Here is a 27899-nt window from a genome sequence, read left to right as displayed (position 1 = left end):
TATTTCTGGCATGAGAGCACGGAAGCAACCATGAGCAAAAGCAAAATCAAGCCAAAGCTCTTAATTTTTTTAGCTCGCCTCCATTATATTACTTGAGATTTGTAGAAGATGGGATGCATGCAAGCAATGATATGCATAAAGGAAATGCAAAATGTTAGAATCTTTGGTTCTCACCTCAGCATCATCAATATCAGAAAAGCCATCTGACTCTTCAAAATCTTTAGAACTCATATCACCCACACCATGCAGTTTATCAGAATCATTGGCTAAATGCCCCGTAGCAGCTCCTGAAACATTTTAGTTTCAAGTAAATATTTTTCAAGTATTTTGGAAGAAGACCATGCCAATTTCAAACCATAATATCTCTTCATAAGGATAAAGAGGGCAAACCCACCAGCACTTTCAGGCTCGCGTGTTGGCCTTTCATCATCTCTTCTCTCGCATTGGCTGTTCAATTCTTTTGCAAACTGAAAAATAAACGAGGATAAAAGATCAATAACAACTTACAATTAAAATGCTGAAAAGCAAATATAAGTTTAACTTTCACCAGAAATTCATAGCATAAAATCAAGATACACATAATTCATTGCATGATTCTCTAATGTTATCATAGGTACTTTTTTCCTAATAGAGTGTTTGGTGGTAAGATATGTTCATAGCTAATTCTAATGTCCTTGCAAATCATATGCTTTTAAGTGTTATCTAATACATCCAAAGATCTTACTGCAGCATATCTTTATTGATTCCATGGCAAAACACACAAAACACACGCTTGGCTCTATGTGTGTGCACATGCGCAACAGTGAAAGATATTTGGAAAATAATACAGAGAGAAGATGAAACACTTAAATGACTATTGAGGAAAAGCAGATATCTGATAGTGTAAGCTCTATCTCAAGTCCATTGTCCTCTACATAATAATTTTATATGTTTAACCCACAAAAGCAGGGTCTAAGAGATCTGAATATGTGATTGAAAAGTTAAGAGTGTTTGAAAGAAGAATCTAGCAGTTAGCAACTTAGTAGCCACAAACTAGAGTAATTGTACAGGGCTTATTGACTCAGAAAAACCAGAAAATTGCAGCCCAGGCAGGAGATATTGTCAACTAACAAGCATTTTTATTATGTCAAACAAAAAAGGCAAATTTTTAGCTAGCATTTTTCATCTTGACCTACTAACCAAACAATTTGCACATCAGAAATGATTAAACATGAATATTTCAACAGCAACAAAGCCAATAGAGAAAGCAAATGGTTAAGTTCATTAAGTTTAAGAGTACTCTAGCTTTAAGAAGACATACTAACCAAATTTGAGTCACTCATGTTATGTCTAATAGATGATTTTTTCATTCTTTGACTCTCAGCATTTTGGAAAGCTGGAGGATCTGTTCCTCCATCAAATCCTATAACCTGTATCAGAGTAGGAATGTGAATTGTAACATCTTTTGTTAGGGAAAAAACTAGTTAATTTTCATAAAAGGGAGCAACACTCACAATTGCATAGCAATCTTTACAAAGTCCAAATCCAAAAGAAGGTCTATTTGTACCCTTGTGTTGACATAGCAACTCTTTTGAACTAGATGGCTCCCAAAATTTCTTCGTGGCAATGAACTTTCTTTCAGTTCCTCCACCTTTGCATTCAGTTCCTCAATCTAATAGCATAGGAAGATAAAGAATAAAATTTTCATACAACATAATTTTGTAGAGAAAATAACATAAAGAAAAAATCAACAATACAAACAGCTTAGATGACAAATAATGATTTGACTTCTTTTGTTTTATCAAAATTAGAAAGAATAAATAACTTTTCTTCTACCCTAAATCAAGCAGATCAGAAATATAACTTGCAAATCTTTATCTTTACAGTAATTTTCAACTATAATCAATGTTTTTTTTAGATTTACATTTGTCAATCTTTTAGCATCTCTGTCAGAAATTTATAGAATGTTTAGGATACCCTTGAGGGAGGCAAGTGCATGTAAGCAGACCCTGCTGGCAAGTTTGAATTGAATTAATAAATAGATTTGATACTGCTAAAAAAGAATACAACTGGCAAGCTAGTATTCAACTAGTCATTCTAAGGAAGTAATTGGAGTAGAAGAAAAGGCAGTAAGAAATACTGAAGGCAAGCTCTAGGAGTGGCAATGGAGATGGATATGACCGATCCGCTACAAGATCTTTTTTTTCTTTTTTAACTTCAAACCCTTACTATTCTGCAGTCTGTTTTATATGCTTCGAATCTCCATCTAGTTAATGATTGGGGTAAAGGTGCATATTTATACATATTGAATTGCCTAATCATGTTTCTGCTTGTAACATTTGCTTATGATTATCAGGCACATGTATTACAGACTCACTTGTGGTATTAGGCATCAATTATTTTAGCTTTTAGGTAGTTTTTGTTCAGCGGATTCTGTAAATAGTTAGATAGGGCTTGGGGTAGCTGTCTTCATATCCTCTTGTTTTGTTATTTTTTTGTTAAATTTTTTTATCCAGTTTCCACCTCTTGGGCTGCTATCTTGGAGCCAAACATGGTTTTACCAACTAAGCTAGCAAACCCTCATCATTTTCATGCTCCTTTTTCTTTCTGACGCATCAAATGGCCACATCTATGCTAAGTGCAGCATCTTTTACATCAAGTTTCCTTTTGTTTTTACTTTTTTAAGATATTTTAGATAAGAGAAAAATATATGTTCACTGAAAAAATTACAAAGGCATATTGGAGAATAAGCTGTCCTCCAAATTACGAAAGCAAAGGGGAATATCATAAAAGAGCAGCCCTAATCCCGCTGAATATCAGCTAGATTTCCCTTAAAGCACCTGCCTTATTTGGAGATCAGATGACAAAATAAGAATAACCTACCATGTAGTAAACTGTAATTTGTCAATCACTACAAAAATCTAATGAAAGGTATAAAAAGAATGCAACCTGGTACAGCAAAAAACAACTTTCCAGTCAGATGTGAAAAAAATGAAAATTAGCCTGTTCAGAGGGACAAAGTATAAGTCGCCTTTCAGAAGAGGCAGCTTGTCAGCCAAAGAGTAAAACAAACTGCTAATTCCGACAAGTAAATTTTTGTTTACTAAGAAATACCATGTAGGGTATCAAGGAATTTCAGGGTATCAATAGTATGTCCACCAATATGACATAGAAGAGAGCTCTAATGAGCTGCTCATAAGTCAACCACGTGCCAAGATAACCTTATCAAACAACATCAATCTAAGCATGAAATGCTCTACTGAATCGTATGTAGGAAGGGGACTGGAGAGTGGAGTTATGGTGGTTTATATGTTTCTTCATGTTGTTTTCTCAATACTGATCATGAAAGGTGTCTCACTACACACTTAGAATATTATTACCTTATAGATATGCTAATTCGAGACATAATGCATTATTTTTTCAATGTTCTGAAACAACTGTAGCCTAAAAAGTCAGAAAACACTTTCAGAAATATACCGTTAAGCTCCCAGACTCTGTATTCTCAAATTCAACCAATCTCTTTGACAGTGTTTTCCCGCAAACATGCACCAACCTTAAACTGCATAAGATTAAAGGCAAGTATCAAATAACCACAGCATGGGACAAATGCCAATCCTAAAAGACTTCAAGGAGGCTGAGGCTGTCTGTCAAGAAAAAAACCAGGCTCATAGGCGAATAAAATTCATAAAATACAAGATGAAAGTATACGCGAAAAAAGAAACAAAAATTAATGCAGCAAACTTGTAAATGAAGTATAATACATTGCTTTGAAATATATTGGTTCAAGAAATGATACATAAGTTACAAATCTAGAAAGAATAAAGTAGCCAGTAACATAACTATCAATTGAGACAAGCCCGACAGAAGCTTCATGGATAATCAAACTCAAGCAACCTAAACTTTCTTTTCCGTGGAAGTTCTTCCCACACCTCATGATCACCTATCAAAGAAGCCCTTTCTCCACCTTCCACCCTCCTTAACACTCTCCCTGGTCAATTTCTCTCATCGGTTTCAAACTTGCAAACATGCACATATTGGTTCTCACACAGCCAAATATCAACTTGGTGCTTCAATCTATGAAATATAAATTAAAAAATTGATTCCGTGAAGAAATTAAACAATCATTCCAAGTCTTATGACTTTCAATGCAATTCACATCTTTCCTTGCAATTCCAATGATATGGATTCACCAGCAATGTACTGGTGAATCCAATCCACCAATATCACATGAACCCTAAGTTGAATAGTGAATAGGTTATGCCACCGCAAGGTGTCACCATGCTAAAGTGTTGTAGATGCCTTCAAGGCAGCGAGGCATCATTGCCAGGCCTTAACATATGCTTATAGGCTGACACTAGTAAGTCACCTTCTCCAGTTCTTTCCTTTTCTTTTCATCTCTTTGAATAGGAACTACAGCTGCTCATACGAGGAAAAACATACCTCACTAAACAATGAATACTTAGGTGCAGCACTCAAGTAGAAAGACAGAAAAGTTCTGCATCAATTAAATGACTTTAATACAATTAAGATGACTTTTCAATCCATTTAATATTTTGTCAATCATCAACTTAATCGCTGCACATCAACAGAAATTTCAAGCATGACTTACGATGTCAGATTTGGAGCAGTTGAGGCCATGTGAAAGTGCAGATATATATAATGCTGCACCCCACAATGCACTGGGCGTTCTCCCTGTCTGTGAGTAATATCAAATCAAACAGAACATTATAAGACTCTGGATAGCTCAAAAAGTATCCAATAAAAAGACTGAAACAATGTTCATCTTTCCTATAATATCAGAAAAGAATTTCAAACCTGTATCCAATGGTAATTCATACTTGCTATAATGGTCAGTGCATCATCAGAAATTTCCTTGTTTTTTCCTCCTGATAAACCTAAAAAAACAAACAATGGTTGTTACAATCTCCCACTTGAAAACACATATCAAATACATTCGGTTCCAAATGGAATAATTTAAAGACTCTGGTATAAAAGAAATAGAGAGGGGTATCCCGATACTCTCTAAGCTTCTAAGAATACAGTTCAAGAAGCCGATCAACCATTACCAATACTCTTCCTCTTTGGATTCAGGAAAGAGAAACCAAAGAACACTAGGAAAACCAACACAAGATCTGAATGTGCCCCTTAAGCTTGAGATAGAATTGGAAAAGGAAAAGTTTAAACGATAGATAGAGATGGAGTTCTTTTCCAGGGGAGGGGGAAGAACAGAAAGTTGAACGGGGTATTATCGTACACTCATATCAAATTAACATGTGTTGCTTAAATAAATAGAAGGTTTTAGGATAGAGGGGGGTGGAGTATTTGTATTGCTTGATAGTCCTCCGAACCTTGTATTCCAAAATTTCAACCAAGTGGCAAGAGAACATATCCAATGCCCTCTAATTTAATTACTGAAATAAAATCACTAATCAGCATTCAAGAGATTATAGAAACTTACTAGCTGTATATTTGTGTATGAAAATGGAAGGATCATGAAGTTTCTGACAAATGGCATGCTCAGTAAGATTTAAAACTTTGCAGAGCTGCAAAAATACAGCACCTAGTACATAACTGTAAACAATTTCAAAAGAAAATTATGTTATTGACACATAAGCAAGGGATAATCATGATGGCAACAAGCTAAATTTTGCTGTGAAATGACAAGGCTCCTCACATATTTATCTGCAAGTAAATAGAAAAATCAATAAGAAGATATGGTTTTCTGTTTTCCCTGAAAAAGAAAGTCCAAAAGTAATATCAGAAAATGTCAACATTGCTAAATTCTAGTATGATAGCACATAAAACATATTCAGGAATCAACTCAAAGGAGAAATAAACAACTTTCCCACACTAGATGCTACAACTCAATAATTGGTAAGTCACGTTTGGAAAATGGTCTCAGTGTAGTTCTTTATGACAAATCAATTGCACCTTCCACTATCATTTCCAGGGTATTATTAACACCTCCTTGGGGTAAAAACATTTTATCTGCTAGCCATGTAGTTGGAGACTTATGAGTCACATTATGAAGATTTAGAAAAGAGAAACAAGCACAAAGCAAAATAAAATAAAGAAGAAAAAAAGGTGTTCCAACAACTATGAATTTCATCTGATAATACCAAATGACAATCAAATCTCTCTCACTCCCCACTTTCTTCTATTTTTTCTTAGTGAACACCAGTTTAGCATTCTTGTTCAACTAAAACATGCAATAAGCAAAATATTAAAAAAGAAGAAGAGGAAGAGAAGAAAGGGAATCTTAACCACAGAAACAGTAATGGAAATAACAAAACAAATGAAACAAAAAGCACTCCTCCAATTCCATATTTAGCTGTCGGCATTCTATTATGGAATATAGAAACTGTTTGTCCAGGTCCTTCTTCAAATTCACATGTTTGTGAAGAGTTAAAAACTACCCCTGGTTAGAATTCTCCATAGAATAAACAAGGGTGTTTTTAGTAGGTTAAGAAACCTCACTCTTTCATGAATGAATAAAAACACAAGCATAGCATGTTTCCTCAAAAAGATGAGATACTGAAAAGGCACAAAGGAGTTGGAGAGATGCATTCCTTACCGGCATGCAATGTAAAGACAAGCAGCCTGTACTTGATCTGTCCTACGGCCCCTAGTGAAATTCCGTTCAACTGCTATCTACACATAACAGATTAAGAGAATTCAATAAATTGATCAAAACATGCCTGTGATGTTGAAGCTTAGGTGTAAGGAAACATACTCTGTAATACACCATAGCTTGGTTAACTATGCCAAGATTTTCACCCATGCCTAAGCCATTTTTTATGTTTAGCATGTCATCACGTGCTGCAGGATAAAAGGAAATTAACCACAACCAAAAACATCATGCAAAAGTTCATGATGTCCATGCAATTCCACAGGTAGATGTTCTTGATGGAATGAAAATACATAAATCTTTGGACATTGAACAATCATTCTAGTCATGAACAGTGATCGTCGTGACATCTTACCTGGTAAAGGAGGAAAGCCAGGTTACAAAACAAATAGGACAGGCTACTTAGGTGGTCTTTCCCAATCAAGGTTTATCCTGTCTTATCTCTTTCAATGGTTAGTTTATTGTGATCTTTTTGACAGTTAATATTAAATTAAATTTAAGAGTTAAAATTACTTCTTGCTGAGGCTTCACACTTTATAGAAGAACACTACTATTGCAGCAAAAACAAGGATTACTGTTCATATCTAAAAACTTCAAAATAGCTCCTTTGGTTGAGATTTCGTTTCTTTTTCTCACTTTAAGATAGAACTCCAGATCTCTTTACGACATCTTCATTACCACTTTTATTAACCTTGGAGAGAACTCAAATTGGAAATCAGGAACCTTTCAAAATTTGATAAATAAAAAACCTCGTTATTCAAGGCAACAAGTTTCATCTTTTTGACTAGGAACCACTTTCTTTCATAGTTTTTCTGTAGACTTAGAAATATTTAACAAGTACAACCACCAGAAACATGTGTCAGGAAATGAAATCTACTACAACATTAAGAAGGACAACAGACAAAGCATACCTCTTTCATACAACCTCTCCCGTGAAGCGTTTTCGCTTTCAACAGACCTAACAAACGAACCTGCCACATGACTCTACAAGTAAATGGAACCACATGAACATAAAGAGAAGAACAACAGGATCATTAATTAGCCACACCATTAACATTGAGTAGAAAAGAAAATAGTACATCAAAGAAAAGAAAAAAAACAGACCTCCCCCGACTTAGTTTTTACAAAAGAGGCTTCAGATGAAAGATAACTGAACTCCAGAACTTTCCCACAGCGACTACATGACCTTCAAAACACCAAACATACATTTATAACACAAAATTCAAAATTAATAATATAAGAATCATGTCATGAAAACAATCATAAATAAAACAACAAAAATCTGAATGTAATGACAAATAAAGCACTTACACGATGCCATTTTCGTCATAATATGCAAGAACCTTTTCTCGACAAGAGCCGCAAGACCTCATTGTGTGCCTATACCGAATAAAAAGAAAAAAGAATTACAAAATCAACAGCACATGAAGAACAAACTATCCATTTGAAACTTAATTGAGAAATTCATTCGAATCAGAAACGCATCCGATTTTCTTACCACTTGCACTATTTTTCTTTCGTTTTCTCGGAAAATTTCTGAAGATAGAGAGTACGGAGAAAAAAAATACGGTTTAGGGTTTATCACAACTGACAAGCTAGTAAACCTGATAGAAGAGCGGGGTTTTAGGGGGGGGGGGGGGGGAACGCTTTCCTGTTATAGCAGAGCCTGGGCAGTTTTGTTAAAGGTCCCTCGTCTTTTTTTTTTTTATTAATTGTTTTGTTTTTCCTTTGTGAATAAAATTTTCTTTAAATAAAATTATTAAGATTATATTTAAAAAATAATATACATGTCATAATTTTAAATACAATTTGTATTTTTTTTTATGGTTAGAAAACCTTTATTCAACGAAAATAAAATATTTATTTTATTATTTTTTATTTAATTTTTTATAATATTCTATCAAATTAATTATTTTTTTGTTGTTTTTATATAATCGGTTAAAAATTATTAAGAAAGATTTTTTTTATTGTAACTTGTTTTTTCAAAACACATGAATAAAAAGAAAATTTGACTAAAAAAATATATTTTAATTATTTCAAAATTAATAAAAATAGATTTTGAATATGACAACGTGCGTAGAAAACTAATACATGCTAATGATACTAATATAATATTATATGGATATGGGATATTAATATCAATTAACTTTTTTTCGTTTCAATGTATCAAAATTCCTAATCTTGCTTAGTTTATTAATCAAACTAAAAGAATGATTTGGGATGCGGTACAACAATATTTTATAAAAAATTATTTTTTATGTGTTTTAAATTATTTTGATATTTTAATTTTTAAAAAAATAAAAAAAAAATCATTTTAATACATTTTCATATAAAAAATACTTTAAAAAACAATCATAATTTAACTCCCAAATACACTCATAAAAAGCTTTAGAATCCACAAACAACCTCCATCAAATCTTTGATAAAAAGAAAAAAGAAAAAAAAAAGACCTCCATCAAATCTCATAAACTGCTATTAGTAGTTCCCACAACTTTTTATTAGTAAAGAAAATATGGCTAGGTTGGTTATTATTAGGCTATTAGCTGTGAGATTAATTAGATAAACAAATCGTTTGTGCAGTTAAAACGATTTGATTAATTCCACCAACTTGTTCATGGAATTATAGGAAGAACCACCAGTTCTAATGCAAAGTTCTGCTTTCTCCTTCAACTCCATTGCCCTCTGCCTCATCTCGTCCCCCTCTTTATCAACCATCAGCCTTGTAATAACACTTTCTATTTCTCCCCTCTCCAATTCATCCTCCAGATGCAGACCTACTCTCCATACTTGACTTACATACCTAGCTGTAACCTTCTGATCGCCAAAGCTTGGTCTGCATATCATCGGAACCCCTTCAGATATACTTTCAAGCAATGAGTTCCACCCACAGTGGCTCCAGAACCCTCCTACTGCATTATGTGCCAAAACTTCTCTTTGCGGTGCCCATTTCACAACTCGACCTTTCTCTCCAGTAATTTCTCTGAATCCCTCAGGCAATGACTCAGCCCGTTCTGAACCATGTACCGAGCCAGGTCGAACCACCCACAAGAATGGTTGTTTGCTATTTGCCAAACCCCAGGCCATTTCTAGTATGTCTGTCTCATTCATGGAAGCCAAACTTCCTGGACTTACATAGATGACGGAGCTCGGAGCTTGCCTGTCGAGCCATGACATGCAGTTAGTGTCCTCTTCTAGCAAGCTACAAGATGGTGCAGGAACAATCTTGTGAATCGGTCCTATTGCAAAGATTGGAACATGGCAGTGTTGTTGAAGCTTTGCTAACGATGACCCTTCAAGGCAGTCCATTGTATTGTAAACGATTGCTGAAGACCTTCTTACATCTCGTGCATTACCTAGTAATTTAAAGAAATTTTTCTTGGGTCCAAAACTGGAGATGGGCAAATCTCGCTGTCTGAGGGGAGGATGCTCCGGCACTGCTTTCTGGGACAAAGGATCTGTACATTATAGGAAAGATCTTGTAAAAATCAATGTAAAAATATTATAATCTGGTCTCATAATATAGATGAAAACCAGAAGTAAATAAATCCCAAAGCAACCAAGATGGATACTATCCCCTGCACCTCCACAAGAAGCAGACTAGGAGGCAAGACAGGGGATCTGCACCTTCTAAAAATAGAAGCATGTGAAGGTAAGGATGTGAGGCAGACTGGTAAATAATCAGGTTCATTTCAGTTTTATCCATTCTACACCAGCAAATCTGCAAATGTATGTTCATGGAGATCCACGAGACTTTGATACAAATGTCTCCTCATTAATAGCAGACAGAAACATAAAACCTCGGGACACGAGGAAAAAACTTAGCAGGCAAAATCAGTACACGCCTTCAAGGGAAAATGCCTTTGCATAGTTGCATGATTTCATAAACATAGCCAAAACCACAAACCTGCCAAGGGGATGCGACCCAGCACGTACATTTCGATAAGAACACTGCGAGCGAGAAAAGTGTTGGCATTGCTAGTGCGAAATATAATGCTTGGAAGCTTCAGATTATGAGCCGTGGCTTCAGAAAAGTATGAAAGTTCATCATAAATGACACAGGCAATTTGATCACCACGTGTCTCCTGTTCCTTCACTAGCTTGGCCAGGCATTCTTGGAAAGGTAATTGGCATTTGTCGTTGAGAACCAAAACAATGGCGGTTAGGTCAAGAGAAGCGATGTCATGGTCCGATAAGCCATCCTGAAGGAACAGGAAGTTGAAACCAGGATGGTTTGAAGGGTCAGGAGAATTGAACTGGGTGTGAACAATGGTGATGGAAAATCCTTTAGAATGAAGGACAGCACTCAGCTGAAGCAATGGATTGATGTGGCCTTGGAACGGAGCTGCTACTAACACCAATCTACGACGCTGTTCATGCCCTTCCTCCGCCATGTTGAAATCAATAGAAAGGGACAAAGTGGAGACAAACAATGTCAAATGGGAATAACTAATCTCCCACTCAGCACATGATGGAGGCTTCCTCCCAGTTTGGTGTGTGTGTATATGTACTCAGTGAAGAGCTGTGTGGGTAGTGAGCACAGAGAGAACAAGATAAAGAGAGTTTGAGTGAAAGTGAGTTGAGTAGAGAAGAGTTTTTTCTTCCTTCTTGTTTGTACCAAGGTTGTCAATTTTGTTCCGTTCCGTCTGGAATGGCCGAAACATTCCATATCAATTTAAAAAACGAAATAAAACGGAATAAATTTCATCTCATTTTAAATCTCGGTCCGTTCCGGATTTTTCAGCTAAATTCTGCTCGAAACGTTTCGGTTTCATTCCACATGTTCTGTTCCGCTATTGAAAAGTCATTAAATCAAATTGAACCTTGCTCAATTTCATTAATTAAACCACCCGATTAAAAAAAAAAAAAAAACTCTTTTCATTACTATTTTTAATAGCAATGATATTAATAATAATATTGAAAATTTTTATTACTATTTTCATTAACAATAATATTAATTTTTTAAAAATTAGATTTATCACTAATATATATGGTTTATATTCATGTTGTTTTTTTTTTCATGTTTATATTTTGTAGGAATTTGAGCAAAACAAGGGATGTTTTAGATTTCATTAGCCACTTGATAACATTGACTTAACTTTATATTTAAAATATTTTTATTAAAATATTTTACTTTCATAATATTTTGATATTTTGTTTAAGTTGAATTACTTTAAGTTAAAGATCTATTTAATCTTGACTATTTAGAAATATTTTAAATTTTGAAATTATATTTGTTTGGCATTGTGTTTGCATTGTATAATTTATAATTAATTTATCTTGAATTTGAATTTGAATTATATATATATATATATATATATATATAAATAGTACAACCTCGAAACAGCATGCTGAAACACTCTGAAAATGAAACATTTCATTTCAATTAAAAAAACAAAATATTTATCAAAACAGAATTGATAAGCTTGATTTGTATTGTATAGTTCCGTGCAGTAAACAAGTTCTCGAACCACGTAAATGGATATGTGTTTGATACACGTTACCCTAAGCTTTGCTGTACAACCATCTGAATATGGAAAGTCTTGTTGCCAGTGGAATAGCTTCTGGCATTTTCGAAGAGTGATCCCATCTTCCAGTTGTCATCATGATAAGATATGTTCCATTAAATTGTTGATGATGAGGAGCCTTCCTCCACCAAACAAAGCTTCGTGTCTTTTTCCTCTCTCAAATTCGTTATCTCATTCAAGGTCGACCTTCCATGGACGACAAACATACTTCATATTCAAACGTTGGTCTCCAAAAAATGGCATTAGAATTCCTTCACACGCACGCTCCATTGTTGAATTCCATCCACTGTCAGCCCAAAACCCTCGCGCACTTCAACATGTCCTAATACTTCCCTCTGGAGAGCCCATTTCATAACGCAAACTCTATTTCCAACGCACTATCTACAGAATTTTTATGCAATAGCTCTGTTTGGCAATGTGATAACGGTTGTTTTTCAAATAACTTTTCGTATTAAAATACATGTTAATAATTTTTTTTATTTTTTTAAAATCATTTTTAACATCAATACATCAAAACGATCCAAAAAGTACAAACCACATTTAATTTTAACAAAAAAAAATTCAAAATTTAGTGAAACATAAATTGAAACACACAGCCAAACACTCTCAGTCAAATCTTAACCTCGAACCAAACCAGGCCTAATTGGCAGGGCGTTTGACAGTGATTCAGAAAGTGTTTTCAAATCAATTTAAATGTTTTTTTTTAATTAATATATTTTTAATATTTTTAAATTATTTTAATATGCTAATTTTAAAAATAATTTTTAAAAAATAAAAAAATATTATTATTATATTTTTTGAATGAATAATATTTAAAAAAACAATTATAATCACACTTTTAATCAGTTACTGTTAACGAAAGGACGTTGCTCACTTTCAGCTAGGCCTTGGAAAGAACAAACCCTGACATGGTTGATCTTAAAAGTCGGTACTGTTGTTGGACTTGCATGGGACTCCTAGGGGTCTGTGTCGCAGTTGTCTTTGCATGTGAGGGGATCGAGTCATCGAGGTTCCATAAGAAAATCAATTAAATTAATATAAATCCATACTCACTACTAGTTGGAAACCGAATTGCTTGAAAAAAAGAATGAGAAAATCAATTCAAACAAATTAACAATAAATAAATTCATTTAATTGAAGTTAAAAAAAATAACTAATAATAATTAAAATTAATCTTATATATTTAATTGAAATTAAAAAAAATCCAATTAAAAACCAACAAAATTGTTCTCGTATGAAAACAATTCTTACAACAACATTTATATAATTATTAAGAACATGAAAATTAAAAAAATATATATTAAAAAAACAAATACAATGTAAAAAGAAATAAAGAAAAAATCTTACCTTAATATTATTGCGAGTGAAGACGAGAAGAGGAGAAAAAAAAAATTCAAATATGTTAATTAACAAAAAAAATATTGAGATGAGAAAAGAAGAGGGGAAAAGATATACCTAAGCAGGGGAAGAAGGGAAGAGCAAGAAAGAGAGAGATGTTGGTGTTTTTAACAAAAAGGAATGAGAGAAGAATAAGATGATGAAGAGAGAAGGTTAAGAGGAAGAGGTGAGAGAAGGTTAAGAGGAAGAGGTGTGTTTGTTACGAAATTAGCAATTTTGGTCTTTTAATTGAGCTTATTTTATGAATGGTTTTACCGATAGATAATTAAATATTAATATTTTTAACCATCCCCTGATAAGTCCGTTTGTAATATTTAATTTAAAATTTTAATTTAATATAAATTTTTTAGAAACCCTCTAAAAATATCAATGACTTTTTACTCATTATATCTAAAATATTTAATTTAAATTTTTATTTTTATCAAAAAATTTCATAAACCTCTCAGATCTCACGAATAACTTTTTAATCCGTTGAAGATTTTTTTTTGTAATATTTAATTTGAATTTTTAATTTAATAAAAAAATTTCAGAAACCCTCAAATATCACTGATAACTTGTTAGTCCATCAGAGATATTGACTATAATATTTAATTTAATTTTCAATTTAATCAAAAATTTCAAAAAACCCTTTAAATATCATCAATGACTTTTCAGTTTTATTGGAGATTATGTCTATAGAGAACAATAATTAATAATATAATTGAGATGTGAACAAATCTAAAGCTCTTAGAAATAATACCGACGAACTTGATTCATTGGTAATCCTATATGTAATTGACAACATGAACCATGCAATTGAGAATTGAATAATCTCAAAACTCTTTGAAATATACCAAACAACTTAATTTGTTGGTGATGCACTCTATATTTAACATAATGAACAATGCCAGCGAGAAAGGAATAGTTTCAATGCTATGTGGAATATATTGATATAGACTTATTATGTCAGTGTATTTGCTAGTATTTTATAGTTTTCATTATATTTTTTTTATTTTTAAAAAAAATCATTATAATCTCCTTGATATATACCAAAAAAATATTTGTATTTGTGTTTACTAATAGAGATAGCGGGGTAATATTATATCAGTAAAATTTATTGCAATATACCAATAGAAAAATTCATTTAGTATTTTTATTTTTATTTATAAATGTTCTGGTAATAAAATTAATTCCAAAATAAATACCGGTTTTCTTTATGGATTCACACCTATACATAAACTTAGGTTAAAACTGCCGGGATTGAAAAACTAATCAGAAACCGTCCGAACAAGACATTAAAAGAGCTTATGATCCCCATATATATCATTTTCCGATGAGATGCTACCTGTGAGATTCCACCAGCGAATGACCTGGTTAATTGCGCATACCTCGAAAATAAGTGTGGCCTTGTTCAAGTGGACGGGGAAAGATAAATGAATTATTTATTTTTAAGTTTTAAAAGTATTTTTTTAAAAAATTAAAATTAATATTTTTTTAATATTTTTTAAATTATTTTAATATATTAAAATCAAAAATAATTTTTTTAAACAACCTAACTCGTGCATACACGAACCCCCGCCGGCAGTTTCAGATGATCAGCAACAGTTTGAGCAAAATATATATGCCCATGGTAGATATAATACATGTAATCTTATCACGTGGATATCCTCTTCTTCTGACATTTTCTTCAAAGCATAGCTCAAATGATGCCTCGCTTAATAGTAGTGTTATTAAACCCGGCCCGGCCCGGTGGGTTGACCCGGGATCCGGTCGGCCCGGTGGCTGGACCGGTCCGGGTTTAATAAAAGACCAGCTGTGGCAATAGCCTGGCCAAACTCGAGCGACCCGGGCAAACCCGAACGAGACCCGAGTTTTTTCTTTTTTTTAAATGTGGGATAAAAAAATTTTGGTTTAAATATTTCAACTTAAAATGATAATATAGTATCTTTTCAATGTGGGGTTTGAAGCCCTTTCTCATATATACTCTATGTTCACATGAAAAAAAATTATATTTTTTCAATATGAAATTTGAAACCCATTAGTATATATACTCTATGTTCCCAAGGAAAAAATCATATTTTTTTCAATATGGGATAAAAAACCTTTTGGTTTAAATACTTCAACTTAAAGGGATAACATAGTATATTTTCAATATATATACTCTATGTTCCCGTGAAAAAAGTTACGTTTTTTCAATGTGGGATTTGAAACCCATTAGTATATATACTCTATGTTCCCGAGGAAAAAATCATGTTTTTTCAATGTGGAATAAAAAAATTTTTTAGTTTAAATATTTCAACTTAAAAGCTCAACATAATATCTTTTTAATGTGGGATAAAAAAACTTTTTAAAATATTATTTTAAACTTTATTATTTATAATATGTATAATCTATATTTACATGGATTTTTTTATATGAAATATTAAAAATTTAAATTTTTTTTAATTTTTCCGGGTTAACCCGGGTTGACCTTTGAAACCCGAGACCTGGCCCCTTGACCGGGTCAACCCCGGACCGGGTTTAATAACTATGCTTAATAATCTTGATGACGAGAGATTTCTCATGATGCATGTTAATGGATATATTTTTTTTATTTTATTGTTTTTGAATTAAATTGAAGTCTTTTCTAGACACCCATTTTTCTTATCAGTTGAAATTTCATAGCCGTTGAAGAAGCCTTACAATAATACCTATAAACTAATCGCTGAAGGGAAGAGAAAAAAAATTCGAACATGAAACTTGAGGGGAGGACAGGTTAAAAAAAAAAAATGAATAAAAGAAGAAAACAATCGTTGGAGTCACGTCGGACATTCATAGACACCACATGTTAGCTTGGGATGAATCTCGAGCTGATAAGGTTATTAAACCTACTTCGGGGTTAATCAGGTTAAGAAGTTCTGTCCCGTGTTTTATAAGGCAATCCAGATTAATCCAGAAAATTTAATTTTTTTAAAATATTTTTATATAAAAAAATAAAGAAAAAATCCATGTAAATACAGGCTATACATATTTTAAATAATAAAGTTTAAAAGAATATTTGAAAACGTTTTTTATCCCATATTAAAAAAATATTATGTTAAGCTTTTAAATTGAAGTATTTAAACCAAAAAAGTTTTTTATCCCATTAGAAATATAGAGTATATATACTAACGGGTTTCAAACCCTACATTAAAAAGATATTATGTTATTCTTTTAAGTTTAAGTATATATACTAAAAACATAATTTTGTTATTGGAGACATATAATATATATACCAATAGGTTTCAAATCTCACATTTGAAAAAAATACATCAGGCCTCACCCAGGTCACGGGTTGACCTTCCAGATCAACTGGGTCATTGCACCGACCGGTCTTTTGACAAATCTAGACCGGTCCAACCCCCAGATCAACCTGTTGAGCCGATCTGGGTTTAATAACTATAATTCTAGCAACAAAAAGAAATGACACTTTTGGAGCTCTATGGAAGGTGGACCCCCTCCTTTCCAGTATAACAACTTCTCCTACATGTTGGGACCTGAATTAGACTCAATGGACATCCTTTTGTTTTATTTGTTTATTTTAGTCCTTAATTCTACAATATATCTTCAATTGAATCGCAAATTTATTCCAACTCAAGCCTAGACTCTCTTCTTTCAATTTAGTACTTGATTCTTTAATAACTCTTTGATTGAATCTCAAATAGCATCCTCTCACCCAGGCCTAACAAAGAAAAAAAAAAGATAAAGGGAAAAGGTGAGATAATGTTAGCGTAGTGTGGTTGTGTCCAAGATCCAAGCAATGAATTTAGTGGTTAACTGGGGTTGACCGAGAACGATTGAATATGTTATTGTTTTTATATTAAAAAGAATATAATCCTTAATTTTTTTTGAAATTGACTCATATATTTACCAGTTCGTCTAGGTTATCTTTGGATATATCAAATTGACTGGGTCACTTTATGGCAACTCCTATGTATTTTTATTTGAAACTCAAGCTATATAAAAAATTATGTTACAAAATTTCAAGATTAACCCATTAAATCGAGTTTAATTACACAATCAAATAGTTTCTCATAAAATTCCTTATTTTTTTACATTAAAAAAGACTTATTCTAACAACATCATCTTATACATTTTTTTTTTATTCATATTGAGTTTCGATTAGACCATTTTAATATGTTTTTGAATTTACACATGTTGTTTAAATAATTACTCCCGAAAATATTACTAACAGCTCGAATCCACACCTGTAACGGAACGTAAGCAACGAAACTAATGGAGTAACTACGACTCCTAACGTGCCATAAAGCTTTTCATTCTCATCATCACTGAACTGGAGGAAATATTTTGGATTTTATATTAAATTGGATAAGAATTAATCAGGTCAAGCACAATTGATTTAGTAATCAGCCCACTAATTAGTCAACTTACTTGAATGAAAACTTGTTTGACTTTACAAAAAGAATAAATTTTTAAAACAATATTATTTTTTTAATAAACAGTGTTAATTCAAATTAATCAAGGATCATTAATCTGGAAATCTAAAACACAAGATTATGATTTATAGGGTGATCATTTTCAGTTTTGTTTTTATAAAAAGAAAGTAATGAAATTGAATTGTTTTTCTTTTCAAAAATAAAACTGAACCGAAATTGGTTCAAACCAACCGGTTTTGGTTCTGTATTTTTTGGTTTAAATTCGGTTTGGTATTTTTGGTTTCAAGCTTATAAAATAAAAAATAAATCGAACTGGTTAATTTTTTTTAAAATTTTAATTGGTTTAATTAGTTTTTTTATAATTTAATTTTTCCAGTTATTTATTTTTTAATTTTCTTGAATTAATCAGTTTTCGGTTATAACCAAGCTGGGTGGGTTTTATAAAATGGTTTGCAACATCAAATCGAACAAAACAAGCGTACGATGTAATACCGTGTAATAAATGTAGTATAATTACTACAAGTTCCATCACCCAATTATGTGTACTGCAACGAATTTTGCCACCCTTTATTTCATTAAGTTATAATACTAAGTTATTTTTCAATCCTTGATGTTTAGCACTGATATAATTTTTTCATGTTTGACGACCTCAAACTTAGAGTTTGTTTGTCTCCTAGTTCGTTTTTATAAATTTTATTTTTTTTTGTTTGAAATTAATTTTATAGTATTTTTTTATTTTGATGTGATGATATTAAATGATTTTAAAAAAATAAAAAAATTATTTTAATATATTTTAAAATAAAAAATATTTTAAAAAGTAATCATTATTATAACATAAAACAATCTCTTTAACTTATCAAGGAAACATATTCTGGTTTTTCTCTAATAATTTATATAGTCAAAGGGTATAATTCTTAATTCAGAAAAAAACCCTCTAAGAAATCATAAGATTTTTACTACTTACATCTTTTTAATTATTCATCAAAACTCAATTTTAAATAAGAGATCATAAAATAAAATCCAGGACTCACTAGAAATATCTCCATTTAAAATTTATCTTTTCTATTTATATTTATTTATTTCCTTAAAGTACACTACATGAAAAAACTAATAAAATATCATTAATTACTTATATAAACACCGTAAAAACTCTTATAAATGGTTTAATATCACAATTCTCAATAATGAACAAGCATTGAGGAACTACATTATAGTTTTTCAAAAAAATAAGTGTTAATTTATAATTGTGTAGGAGTACAGGGCCCGAGTAAAATAATTTACTCTTTCATTAAATACCCTCAGCTCGTTCTTAAATGGAAGTAGATATTTATTCTCTTGACCACTCACCCTTCTTACACTCATATAAGAAATTGCAGAGTAATCTTCCGTGGAAGGATTTTTTAAAAGTATTTTTTAATCTATATTTATAATTTCTCATTGGTCAGGTTTAATCTTTTTAATATCTTAATATCTGTTTTCTTTTTAAAATAGATTCGTGGAGTAACGATTACTCCCGGCGTCCTATAAAATCTTTCCATTTTCATCGATCATCCCTCAACAGAAGGAAATATTTTGGGTTTCAGAGAGAGAGAGAGAGAGAGATCATGGACCATGGTCATGATATGCCGGGCATGGGGGGCATGGCTCCGCCGCCGCCCATGAACATGGCAGGAACGATGCCACACCACGAGATGATGATGATGCACATGACCTTCTTTTGGGGGAAGAGTGCTGAAATTCTCTTCTCTGGCTGGCCTGGGAGCTCTGATAAGAGACCACACATGTACTTTGTGGCTTTGCTGTTTGTTTTTGTGCTTTCCATTCTTGTCGAGTGGCTATCCCATTGCCAGTTGATCAAGCCTGGCTCGAACCATGTGGCGGCTGGTCTGGTCCAGACTCTACTGCACGCTTTGCGGGTTGGTTCAGCCTATATGGTCATGTTGGCTATCATGTCTTTCAATGGCGGCGTGTTCCTGGTTGCTGTGGCTGGGCATACTCTGGGGTTCCTGTTTTTTGGCAGTAGGGTTTTTAAGAAAAACCAAAATCCTGCTAAAACCTCTGATCTTCCTCCATCGAGTTGTTGAATTATGCTCATCAGGTATCTGCAGGTTCTTAGGTTTGGCGATGCACTAGTTCTCCCTAATTACGCGTTTTTGTTACCCTTTTTACCCTCTTGAAACTTGAAGAATAATTTATGTTCTGAGCATTTGGTGTGTGGATTGTTATTTGTGCAAAAATAAATTTCCATTGTATACATGCATGCATGCATGCATCCATACATATATATATATATATAATATATATTGGTGTGTGGATTGTTATTTGTGCAAAAATAAATTTCCATTGTATACATGCATGCATGCATGCATCCATACATATATATATATACATACATACATACATATATACATACATACATACATACATATATATATATATGTATGTGTGTGTGTGTGTGTGTGTGTATTTGTTATGAACTAGTTGTTCTTATTAATTACCAGTTGATGAATCTTTAGCCGAATCGATCAGGATTCAGGGAGAAAGCTAAAATTTGTGCTTGATTTATTGAAAGGCTGCGAAAACGGTAAGCACAATAAAATTAAAAAAAAAATTAGTTTGAATTTTTCCCATTGAACTATTAACTTTATGGTCCACACATTTGCATGGGTCGATAAGGTCTTGGTGATGGAAATTAATGCCAAGTTAGTCCAAAGCATTAAATTTGAGGCTGAGAATTTCTTGAAGAAGCAACGAGCAGCTGCCTCGAAGGCGCAAATGCCTTCTTATTTTCCACAACGTTGTGCCATAGGTCAACTATCCGTGAGCCCTTCAAGGATGCTGTAATTCTGCTTTGCTGATTTCAAATTTAATTTTTAAAAACCTCTCTCTCTCTCTCTCTCTCTATATATATATATATATATCTGCCTTTGCACTGAGCTGTAGGGACAATATTGGTTCATAGAGTAGAAAGGGCGTTCTGTGAGATCAATTTTTGTTGTTATTTTGGGAGAGACAAGACCCAATTTAATAAATATATTTCTTCTATTAACCTGTGATCAAGACGAGCTCGTCAACTGGGATTTTGACAGAAGAAAGAGACATCAGTTTGGACTGCTGAAATAAAAAAATAAAAAGAAGAAGAAGAAGAAGAAGGCAGTGGTGCTCTGAATAATAATGTCCTATAAGAACACAGATCGATAGTCTAACCCTTGAAAACCATTTGTGAGGGGAAATTGGCATATTCACTGAACTTATACTTTATGGAGATCACTTTCAACGTATAAATTGATAGACTATCGATCTATTTTAGGAATACAGATAGGTAGTACACTTTTAGTGTGTGTTTGGATGAAAAGATAAATTATATTTTTTTAAAAGTAAAAAACATTTTTTTTTAGTTTTTAGAAATATAATTTATGCTTTAAATATGTTTTTACCTTAAAAAAAAAGCTATCATACCTTCAAGTTAAATATACTTTTAATATCATCACCTTTCGATAGTCTATCATTTTTAATGTGTTTGGATGAAAGATAACTTGTATTTTTTTAATAAAAAATATATATATTTTTTAGTTTTTAAAGATCTGATTTATACTTAAAAAATATTATATATTTTTAAAAAAAAACTACCATAATTCCAAACCAAACATATTTTTAGTATCATCATCTTTTCATGGGTTGGAAAATATGGATGTACTCCTTTTTTTTTAACAGTATTTGGACCCTGTTTGGTGTTAATTATGCCTTTAAATTGCACACTTGCTGTATCTATTTTTATTCTAAGAACAATATTTGGTTAAGATTTGAAGCAAAACAGAAGATGATATAAAAGAGAATTATTTAGCAGAATAATATTAAAAAAAAATTATTATTTTTTTGAATTAAAGCAAGCAATCCCTGTTATTAACTAAGAACAAAACAATTTATTATTAAATCCATTATTTGTCAAGGTAAAGATATATAATAATAATAATTTATCAAACACAATTTATATCCGTAAAGGGGACGCATCGTGAGCATAATAAAAAAAATATACTATAAGAATACAGAAGGAGCTGCAGAGCACCTACTCAATCGTGGCAGTGACAAGCCAGCCCTTAAATATGCGATAAAATAGCTCATCATTCAATTATGGTAGTGTTTGACTAAACCTTTCATAAATAATTTTTTTTAAAAAAAAAAAATTTAATTTTTTTATTTTAAATTAAATATTTTTTAAAATATTTTTATATTATTTTGATATATTTTAAAATAAAAGGCACCTTGAAAAGTAATTGATACCACATTTCTAAACACACAATAAACTATTATATGATATGATTTTCATTATATTTTTTAGTTTTTTTTTTTAATTTTTAAAGATATTTAATTATCACGCCATGTTTTTTTTTTTAAAATGAGATTGATTTAATATGATTGATTAATTTAGTAAGTTCAAAAGAAATTTGGACAACTAGAAAAAATAATTTGACTAAAACAAATTTAAGATGACATTTAAAAAAAAATATTAAGATAATAATATATTATATTGATCTAAATCAACACAGGGTTACATGTAAAATCCATAACCAAAATCATAAAATTGTGAGCAAATAAAAAATATATATTGAAGTCTAATTCTCAATCAATGTATTATTAAGGAATAAATTTAATAAATCAATAAAAATAAAAGAAGAAAAAAGTCATAAGTCAACTTAAATTAACCTACTAAACCTGGATCATGATACTAGAATAACCTAATAAAAATTAAATCAAAACAGATTAAAACTCAAATATGAATCAATTAAAATATTGAATGATGAAATTAAAATAAAAATCAATTAAAAAAAATACTCAATTTAACCATGGTTAACTCAACAAAACCTGGACTAATTTCTAATCAACTCAAATGTTAAAGAAAGAAATTAAAAAAATATATAAAAAACACTAGTCAACCATGGTAATCCACAACTCATGGAATTAAGATAATTTTATAAAAAATAAATCAAAATAAATAATAAACTTAAATTTCTAATAAATTTAATATTAAAAATAAAATTAAAAAAAAATCTTTGAAATAACAGTTGCGGGGAGGGGGAATCCCCTCCTGAATTAGTTTTATGTTAACAGCACATTTTGCCAAAAAAGAAAAGAAGAATGGGCTTCCTAAACTCTTATATCGCGCAAGATCCATATTTAGAAAAACATTTTTTTTTGGTATTTTGTAGTCCTATAAAAATCTCACCAGTGCACAGTACAAATTTTATTCTGTACTGTAAATATCTCTTATCGCTAATATCCAGCCTGTGATCCACAATCGCCAAATCAACCCAAGAGAAAACTCCATTTCCCAACGCCCTCCTGTCAATTTCTCTTTCTTAAAGAAAATTAATGGACCCTGACCATCATCTGCCTGCCATGTCGCCGCCGCCGCCGCCGCCATCAACACCCATGAACGGCACCGACGGGATGCACCACAATATGATGATGCACATGACATTCTTCTGGGGCAAGGAGACATTGATCCTTTTCTCCGGCTGGCCTGGCACAAGTACAGGCATGTATGTGCTCGCCTTGGTGTTCGTTTTTGTGCTTGCGGTCCTGGTCGAGTGGCTCTCTCATAGCCGATTAGTCAAGCCAGGTCCCAGCAATGTCGCAGCTGGTCTTATACAGGCATTGGTGCATGCTGTAAGGGTTGGTCTTGCCTATATGGTAATGCTTGCTGTCATGTCCTTCAACGGCGGTGTGTTTATTGTAGCCGTGGCAGGACATCTCGTAGGTTTTTTGATCTTCGGGAGCAGAGTTTTCAAGGATACAGAGACGACGCCGTATCACAAGACCTTCGAGCTTCCTCCAACAAGTAATTGATCGGAAAATAATAGAATTATGTGTTTTTCCTTCCTGTCTTCCTCTTTTTTTTAAAAAAAAAAAAATGGGTTGCCAGTTTAGATTTTAGATTGGTAGATCATGTTAATTATCGTATTAATTTCTTTGCCATCTGGGGCCACTCAAATTCACAATCACCAAGATATTGGCCCCGACCAAAATTAGTGGCATATGACCGCAAGATCTTATCAGCTTGTGCTATCCTTGTCATATTTCAAAAGTAGCCGTAAGAAGACGTTTCCTATGGGGCCTTAATTCATGATCCCATATCAAGCTCCACAGAAAATTTCAAACAACCTGTAGCTAGTCCTCATAAATGTCTAAGTCTTCAGTTTAAAGATGATAATGAATATTTATGAATTATGTTTATATTATCTATATTTGAATCTGAATCCAAAATTATTATCCACACTCAATTATGAATTTTTGATACTCGAAGGAGTTTCAGAATCCACAACCTAATTCCAAAATCATAGCTTATAAAATTTGACTGCTGGTTTGATTTTTTATAATAATCTTAGTTGACATTAAATACGATATAACATTTGACATTAAATTAGAAAACTAATGATTTTTCAATTGCACGCTAAATTCTTCCAACAAAATCTGCCAATAAGATCTTTGTACATTTCTAAAAGTAGTAATAAGTATTAAAACCCTTCATCATGGACATGTGCTGTTGTATCACTTAAAACATAATATAAAAAAAAAACAAATAACCAACTGACCAAGGATGAAAAAAAATAAAAAATAAATCATTTAATAAATGATCTGAACTCAAGACTAAAAGATTTTTTTTTTCTTGTAATCTTATGTTGTTTAAATCTCATAATTGCTAATATAATTTAAATAATTATTAATTTTAAAATTTATAAAATTAATCAAGAAACATACAAACAATCTGTCTGTCTGGTCCGAACCCGTTCGAAGAAGGAAACAAGAAAACATGAGCGGGAGGTCCCAGCCCAGCGGCTGGGGAGACAGAAGTCTCCTCAGTTGCCTGGGTTCGACTCCCAAGCTCACCCATATACTTGGGGGTTCTGCTAGTGGGGGAGGCGTTTGTTCCCTCCCTATACCGCACGGGTTGGAACCCCTTTGTATACCTTCCTGCCATCCCCGCGGTGACTTACCTGCCTTCTGGGCTTGCAGGGTGTTCAGTTAGGCCCTGGGGATTAGTCGTGGTGCGCGAAAGCTGGTCCGGACACCCCAGGTTAATCAAAAAAAAAAAAAAAAAAAAAAAAAAAAGAAGAAGAAAACATCCCTTTAAGATTATTTTGTTGATTATTAATATGGATAATGAGTTATAGCTTAACTAATAATAATATTATTGCTCCCTTATTTTTTTCAAGAAATCTCAAGAGATTCAATCTCTTCTCCAACAACTATTCGAATACCAGAGACTGAGGCTTCCATTAACAAAATAAATAACCATTGAAGTTCCAGGCCTCTACACAGCTGAATCATTACAGGAACTACATAACAGATCACACAATTGCATATACCACGCCGTCGCCAGACAGGAGGAGGAAGAACAGGGCTGGATCATTTCTTCCCAACGAACTTTTATTTTATTTTTCTATTTCTCTATCTGAGATGATCACGACCCTTCAAAGAAAAACAAAAGTTTTATTGAGGATTTACAAGCATTAGTTTAGTTTCATCCTATGATGTATAAGATAAGACTATAATTTGACCAATGTCCTTGTTTTTCTTCTTCTTTTATTCTGTCTAAAAACTCTTTATTCACCCGGCTTTCTTGGGCAAAAACAGCCGTATCGAGCAACCTAATCGGTGGGGTATTAGGAGGTGAGCATCAAGGCATTATGCCTGTGTGAAGTCAGTACGGCCATTCCTGAGGCAAACCGGTTCCTTGATGACTATTTACTGCCGGCGTCGCCGGAGTCTGGCTCTTCTTTTGCGGCGGTTGTTGCAGGCCACATCTCACATCACCGCTCGAAGCATCTAAAACCAGAAGAGCACACACGGATCAACAAAGAGCTGCTATCACTAGATGAATGCAAGATTAGTTTGTCAAAAGAAAAGAGTAATAATTCTTGGTAGCAAGGTACCCTGCTGAATAGGGAGAATAGCACCATTGGATCTTGATGCAACCCCCATTTTGTCAAAATGGAGTTTCAGCGCTTGAACTACTCTCGCTGGTATAAGAACAGTTGAACAACCTGTTCGAAAAAATAAGATTTGAAGCTAATTAGAGCCTGACTTTTCAATATTCCATTCAGACGCACGCTAGTCAAGTTTAACAGCGAGTTGATCGTTCTTGTCAGCTAGGTCTCCATTTCTTTCACAAGTGGTTAGCTGAAAGCAATTTATGAAAGGACAGGGGAAGTGGACAGGGGAAGTTTCCAATTAGAATATCAAACTTAATTTGGCCACCAACAATGTTGAAGATCAGTTAAGATTCCATGATATCATAATCAAACAAACACAACATAAAATCCAAACCGTATTTGTGGAATACAGGAGGGAGATAAACTAGTCTAAGATTAACTACTCCAACAACTACGGAAATGAACCCAAAAAAACAAAAAACAAAAAGACCAGAGTTTACCCAGAAGGTGGAAAAACATCACAAAGAAAAACATTCCACTGCTCATTGATTAATTACCTGGTTTCTTTTGTGACCCGGAAGTATTGCCGATACCTCTAGGCAAGAACACCCCCGTGCCACCACCAGACCTGCTTCTTGGACACGAATCACCAAGGAAAACTGCTCTCATCTCTGATCCGGTTCTATGTTGTTGTTGTAGATTAGCCCATGACACCTTTTGCCCGTAATGATTAGTAAACTGCCCACCACGAGCTCTCCCTTTGCTTTGAAACTGCTTAACCTGTCGTTTGGGGTCGTTTTGTTTATGCCAATTGGACCGTTTTGCCCCATTTAGAGACTCTTGTTGCTTCATAATCTGCTCTGAATTTTTGAGCTTATAGAACTGAAAATAAAAATAAAAAAAATATATATATATACACACACACCACCAAAATTAGCAAAAAAGATTTATCCAAAAATTTAAAAAAATAAATAAAAAAATAAATTCGTATCAAAGAACCAACTAAAAGTTTCGTATGAAATATATTTTGTATTTGTGATTAAGAGAGTTACTTGAATGACCTTTATTTGATTCTCAATAAGAGCTTGCTTGGACTGAAACTGATCGGCAGGGGAAATTTCAGGTTCCCTGACAGTAGAAGGGACTGAAAGGGTTTTAAGCGAAGTGCTTAGACATCCCTCGTTATTGGCATACTTGTGAATCTCTTCCTCTTCTTTGATCTTGAACTTCTCAAACTTGTTCACCACCACGGTCTCCTCTTCTTGGCTCGAGCCCAACTCTGACCATGCTGTTGATTGTGGCCAGCCAGCAACACTCCATGTCTAAAACCACAATCGATAGACTCCGATCAGAGACTGATTAAGGAGGGTGTGACATGTGCATGCATCTATATATATATATATATATGTACGCCATAATGAATGAGTATTGTACACACAGTACACATACCTTTTCATGTCTTTCATGATCATCATCTTGGAGCATGTGATGAGCCATCTGACGAGTCAACTCAGCAATGTAATCGTCGTCTTGGTCACTTTCCGACTCAGTTGAACCAAGTTCTGATTCAGTTGGCGAGCTCAGGGCAGACCCAAAATCAGATGAAGCCAAGGACGTAGACCCGTTTTGGTTAGTGGGTTTATTGTCCACGGCGAGAATGGTGTTCTCCACGGCATGATTATATTGGGAGGTCAAGAATAATGAATCTCTGTCGTGTAGGTCAACAGCCATGATAAATGAAGCTTGGTTTGGACAGTAATCAAGGTTCCCAGAGAGAAAAGGTTGGGTTTTGATGACTAGCAATTATGGATGGTTAGGCTGTTCCTGGTACGGCCGAGCCCAGGTATACTAATTGTAACCTGGCTCCAAGCACAGGGAACACGAACAGGGTGTGTGTGTGAGAGACCTCAGACCAGTAGCTTAAATAAGCCTTTCTATAACAAACATCTGACAGAATGATGGGTCTCTTGCAACTGTGTTTCATCTAATAACTCCAACGGGTTTGTTCGATGGTTGAATCTTGGAAGTTTATATGCTTCTA

At 33.1% G+C, this 27899-nt stretch overlaps 5 protein-coding genes and 1 long non-coding RNA gene across 7 annotated transcripts; 2 read left to right on the top strand and 4 right to left on the bottom strand.

Moving 5' to 3' along the window:
* Positions 1-35: 35 nt before the first annotated feature.
* Positions 36-3541, bottom strand: LOC140955944 (uncharacterized). The gene is made up of 5 exons (XR_012170727.1): positions 3457-3541; positions 1494-1651; positions 1305-1409; positions 395-467; positions 36-287 (listed from the first exon to the last, which is right to left on the bottom strand). It is a non-coding gene; the product is annotated as an uncharacterized lncRNA (long non-coding RNA).
* A 792-nt stretch (positions 3542-4333) lies between these two features.
* Positions 4334-8235, bottom strand: LOC118058008 (transcription factor IIIB 60 kDa subunit-like). The gene is made up of 10 exons (XM_035070739.2): positions 8106-8235; positions 7919-7987; positions 7712-7793; positions 7519-7591; positions 6713-6798; positions 6554-6630; positions 5654-5710; positions 5438-5550; positions 4795-4874; positions 4334-4675 (listed from the first exon to the last, which is right to left on the bottom strand). Exons 2-10 carry the CDS (start codon positions 7978-7980, stop codon positions 4574-4576), a joined length of 732 nt encoding a protein of 243 aa, XP_034926630.2. The 5' UTR covers positions 7981-7987; positions 8106-8235; the 3' UTR covers positions 4334-4573.
* A 790-nt stretch (positions 8236-9025) lies between these two features.
* On the bottom strand, positions 9026-11044 carry LOC118058002 (UDP-glycosyltransferase 76E2-like). The gene is made up of 2 exons (XM_035070729.2): positions 10512-11044; positions 9026-10062 (listed from the first exon to the last, which is right to left on the bottom strand). Exons 1-2 carry the CDS (start codon positions 10996-10998, stop codon positions 9188-9190), a joined length of 1362 nt encoding a protein of 453 aa, XP_034926620.1. The 5' UTR covers positions 10999-11044; the 3' UTR covers positions 9026-9187.
* An 8237-nt stretch (positions 11045-19281) lies between these two features.
* Positions 19282-20130, top strand: LOC118058009 (copper transporter 6). The gene has a single exon (XM_035070740.2). The coding sequence runs from the start codon at positions 19529-19531 to the stop codon at positions 20006-20008; it is 480 nt and encodes a 159-aa protein (XP_034926631.1). The 5' UTR covers positions 19282-19528; the 3' UTR covers positions 20009-20130.
* Positions 20131-23069: 2939 nt separating this feature from the next.
* On the top strand, positions 23070-23818 carry LOC118058010 (copper transporter 6). Its single transcript, XM_035070741.2, has one exon. It carries the CDS (start codon positions 23295-23297, stop codon positions 23769-23771), a length of 477 nt encoding a protein of 158 aa, XP_034926632.1. The 5' UTR covers positions 23070-23294; the 3' UTR covers positions 23772-23818.
* Positions 23819-25196: 1378 nt separating this feature from the next.
* On the bottom strand, positions 25197-27899 carry LOC118058003 (uncharacterized). Of its 2 annotated transcripts, none has more exons than XM_035070730.2 (5): positions 27308-27899; positions 26911-27180; positions 26416-26740; positions 25859-25969; positions 25197-25751 (listed from the first exon to the last, which is right to left on the bottom strand). In XM_035070730.2, exons 1-5 carry the CDS (start codon positions 27587-27589, stop codon positions 25627-25629), a joined length of 1113 nt encoding a protein of 370 aa, XP_034926621.1. In that variant the 5' UTR covers positions 27590-27899; the 3' UTR covers positions 25197-25626. The 2 variants fall into 2 exon arrangements, with proteins under 2 accessions (XP_034926621.1, XP_034926622.1); XM_035070731.2 differs by having other exon boundaries at positions 26920-27180; positions 27308-27895.

This window comes from Populus alba, chromosome 9 (genome assembly GCF_005239225.2).
Source record: "Populus alba chromosome 9, ASM523922v2, whole genome shotgun sequence".
In the NCBI taxonomy this organism is placed as follows: Eukaryota; Viridiplantae; Streptophyta; class Magnoliopsida; order Malpighiales; family Salicaceae; genus Populus; species Populus alba.
This window is presented reverse-complemented; position numbering and strand designations above follow the sequence as displayed.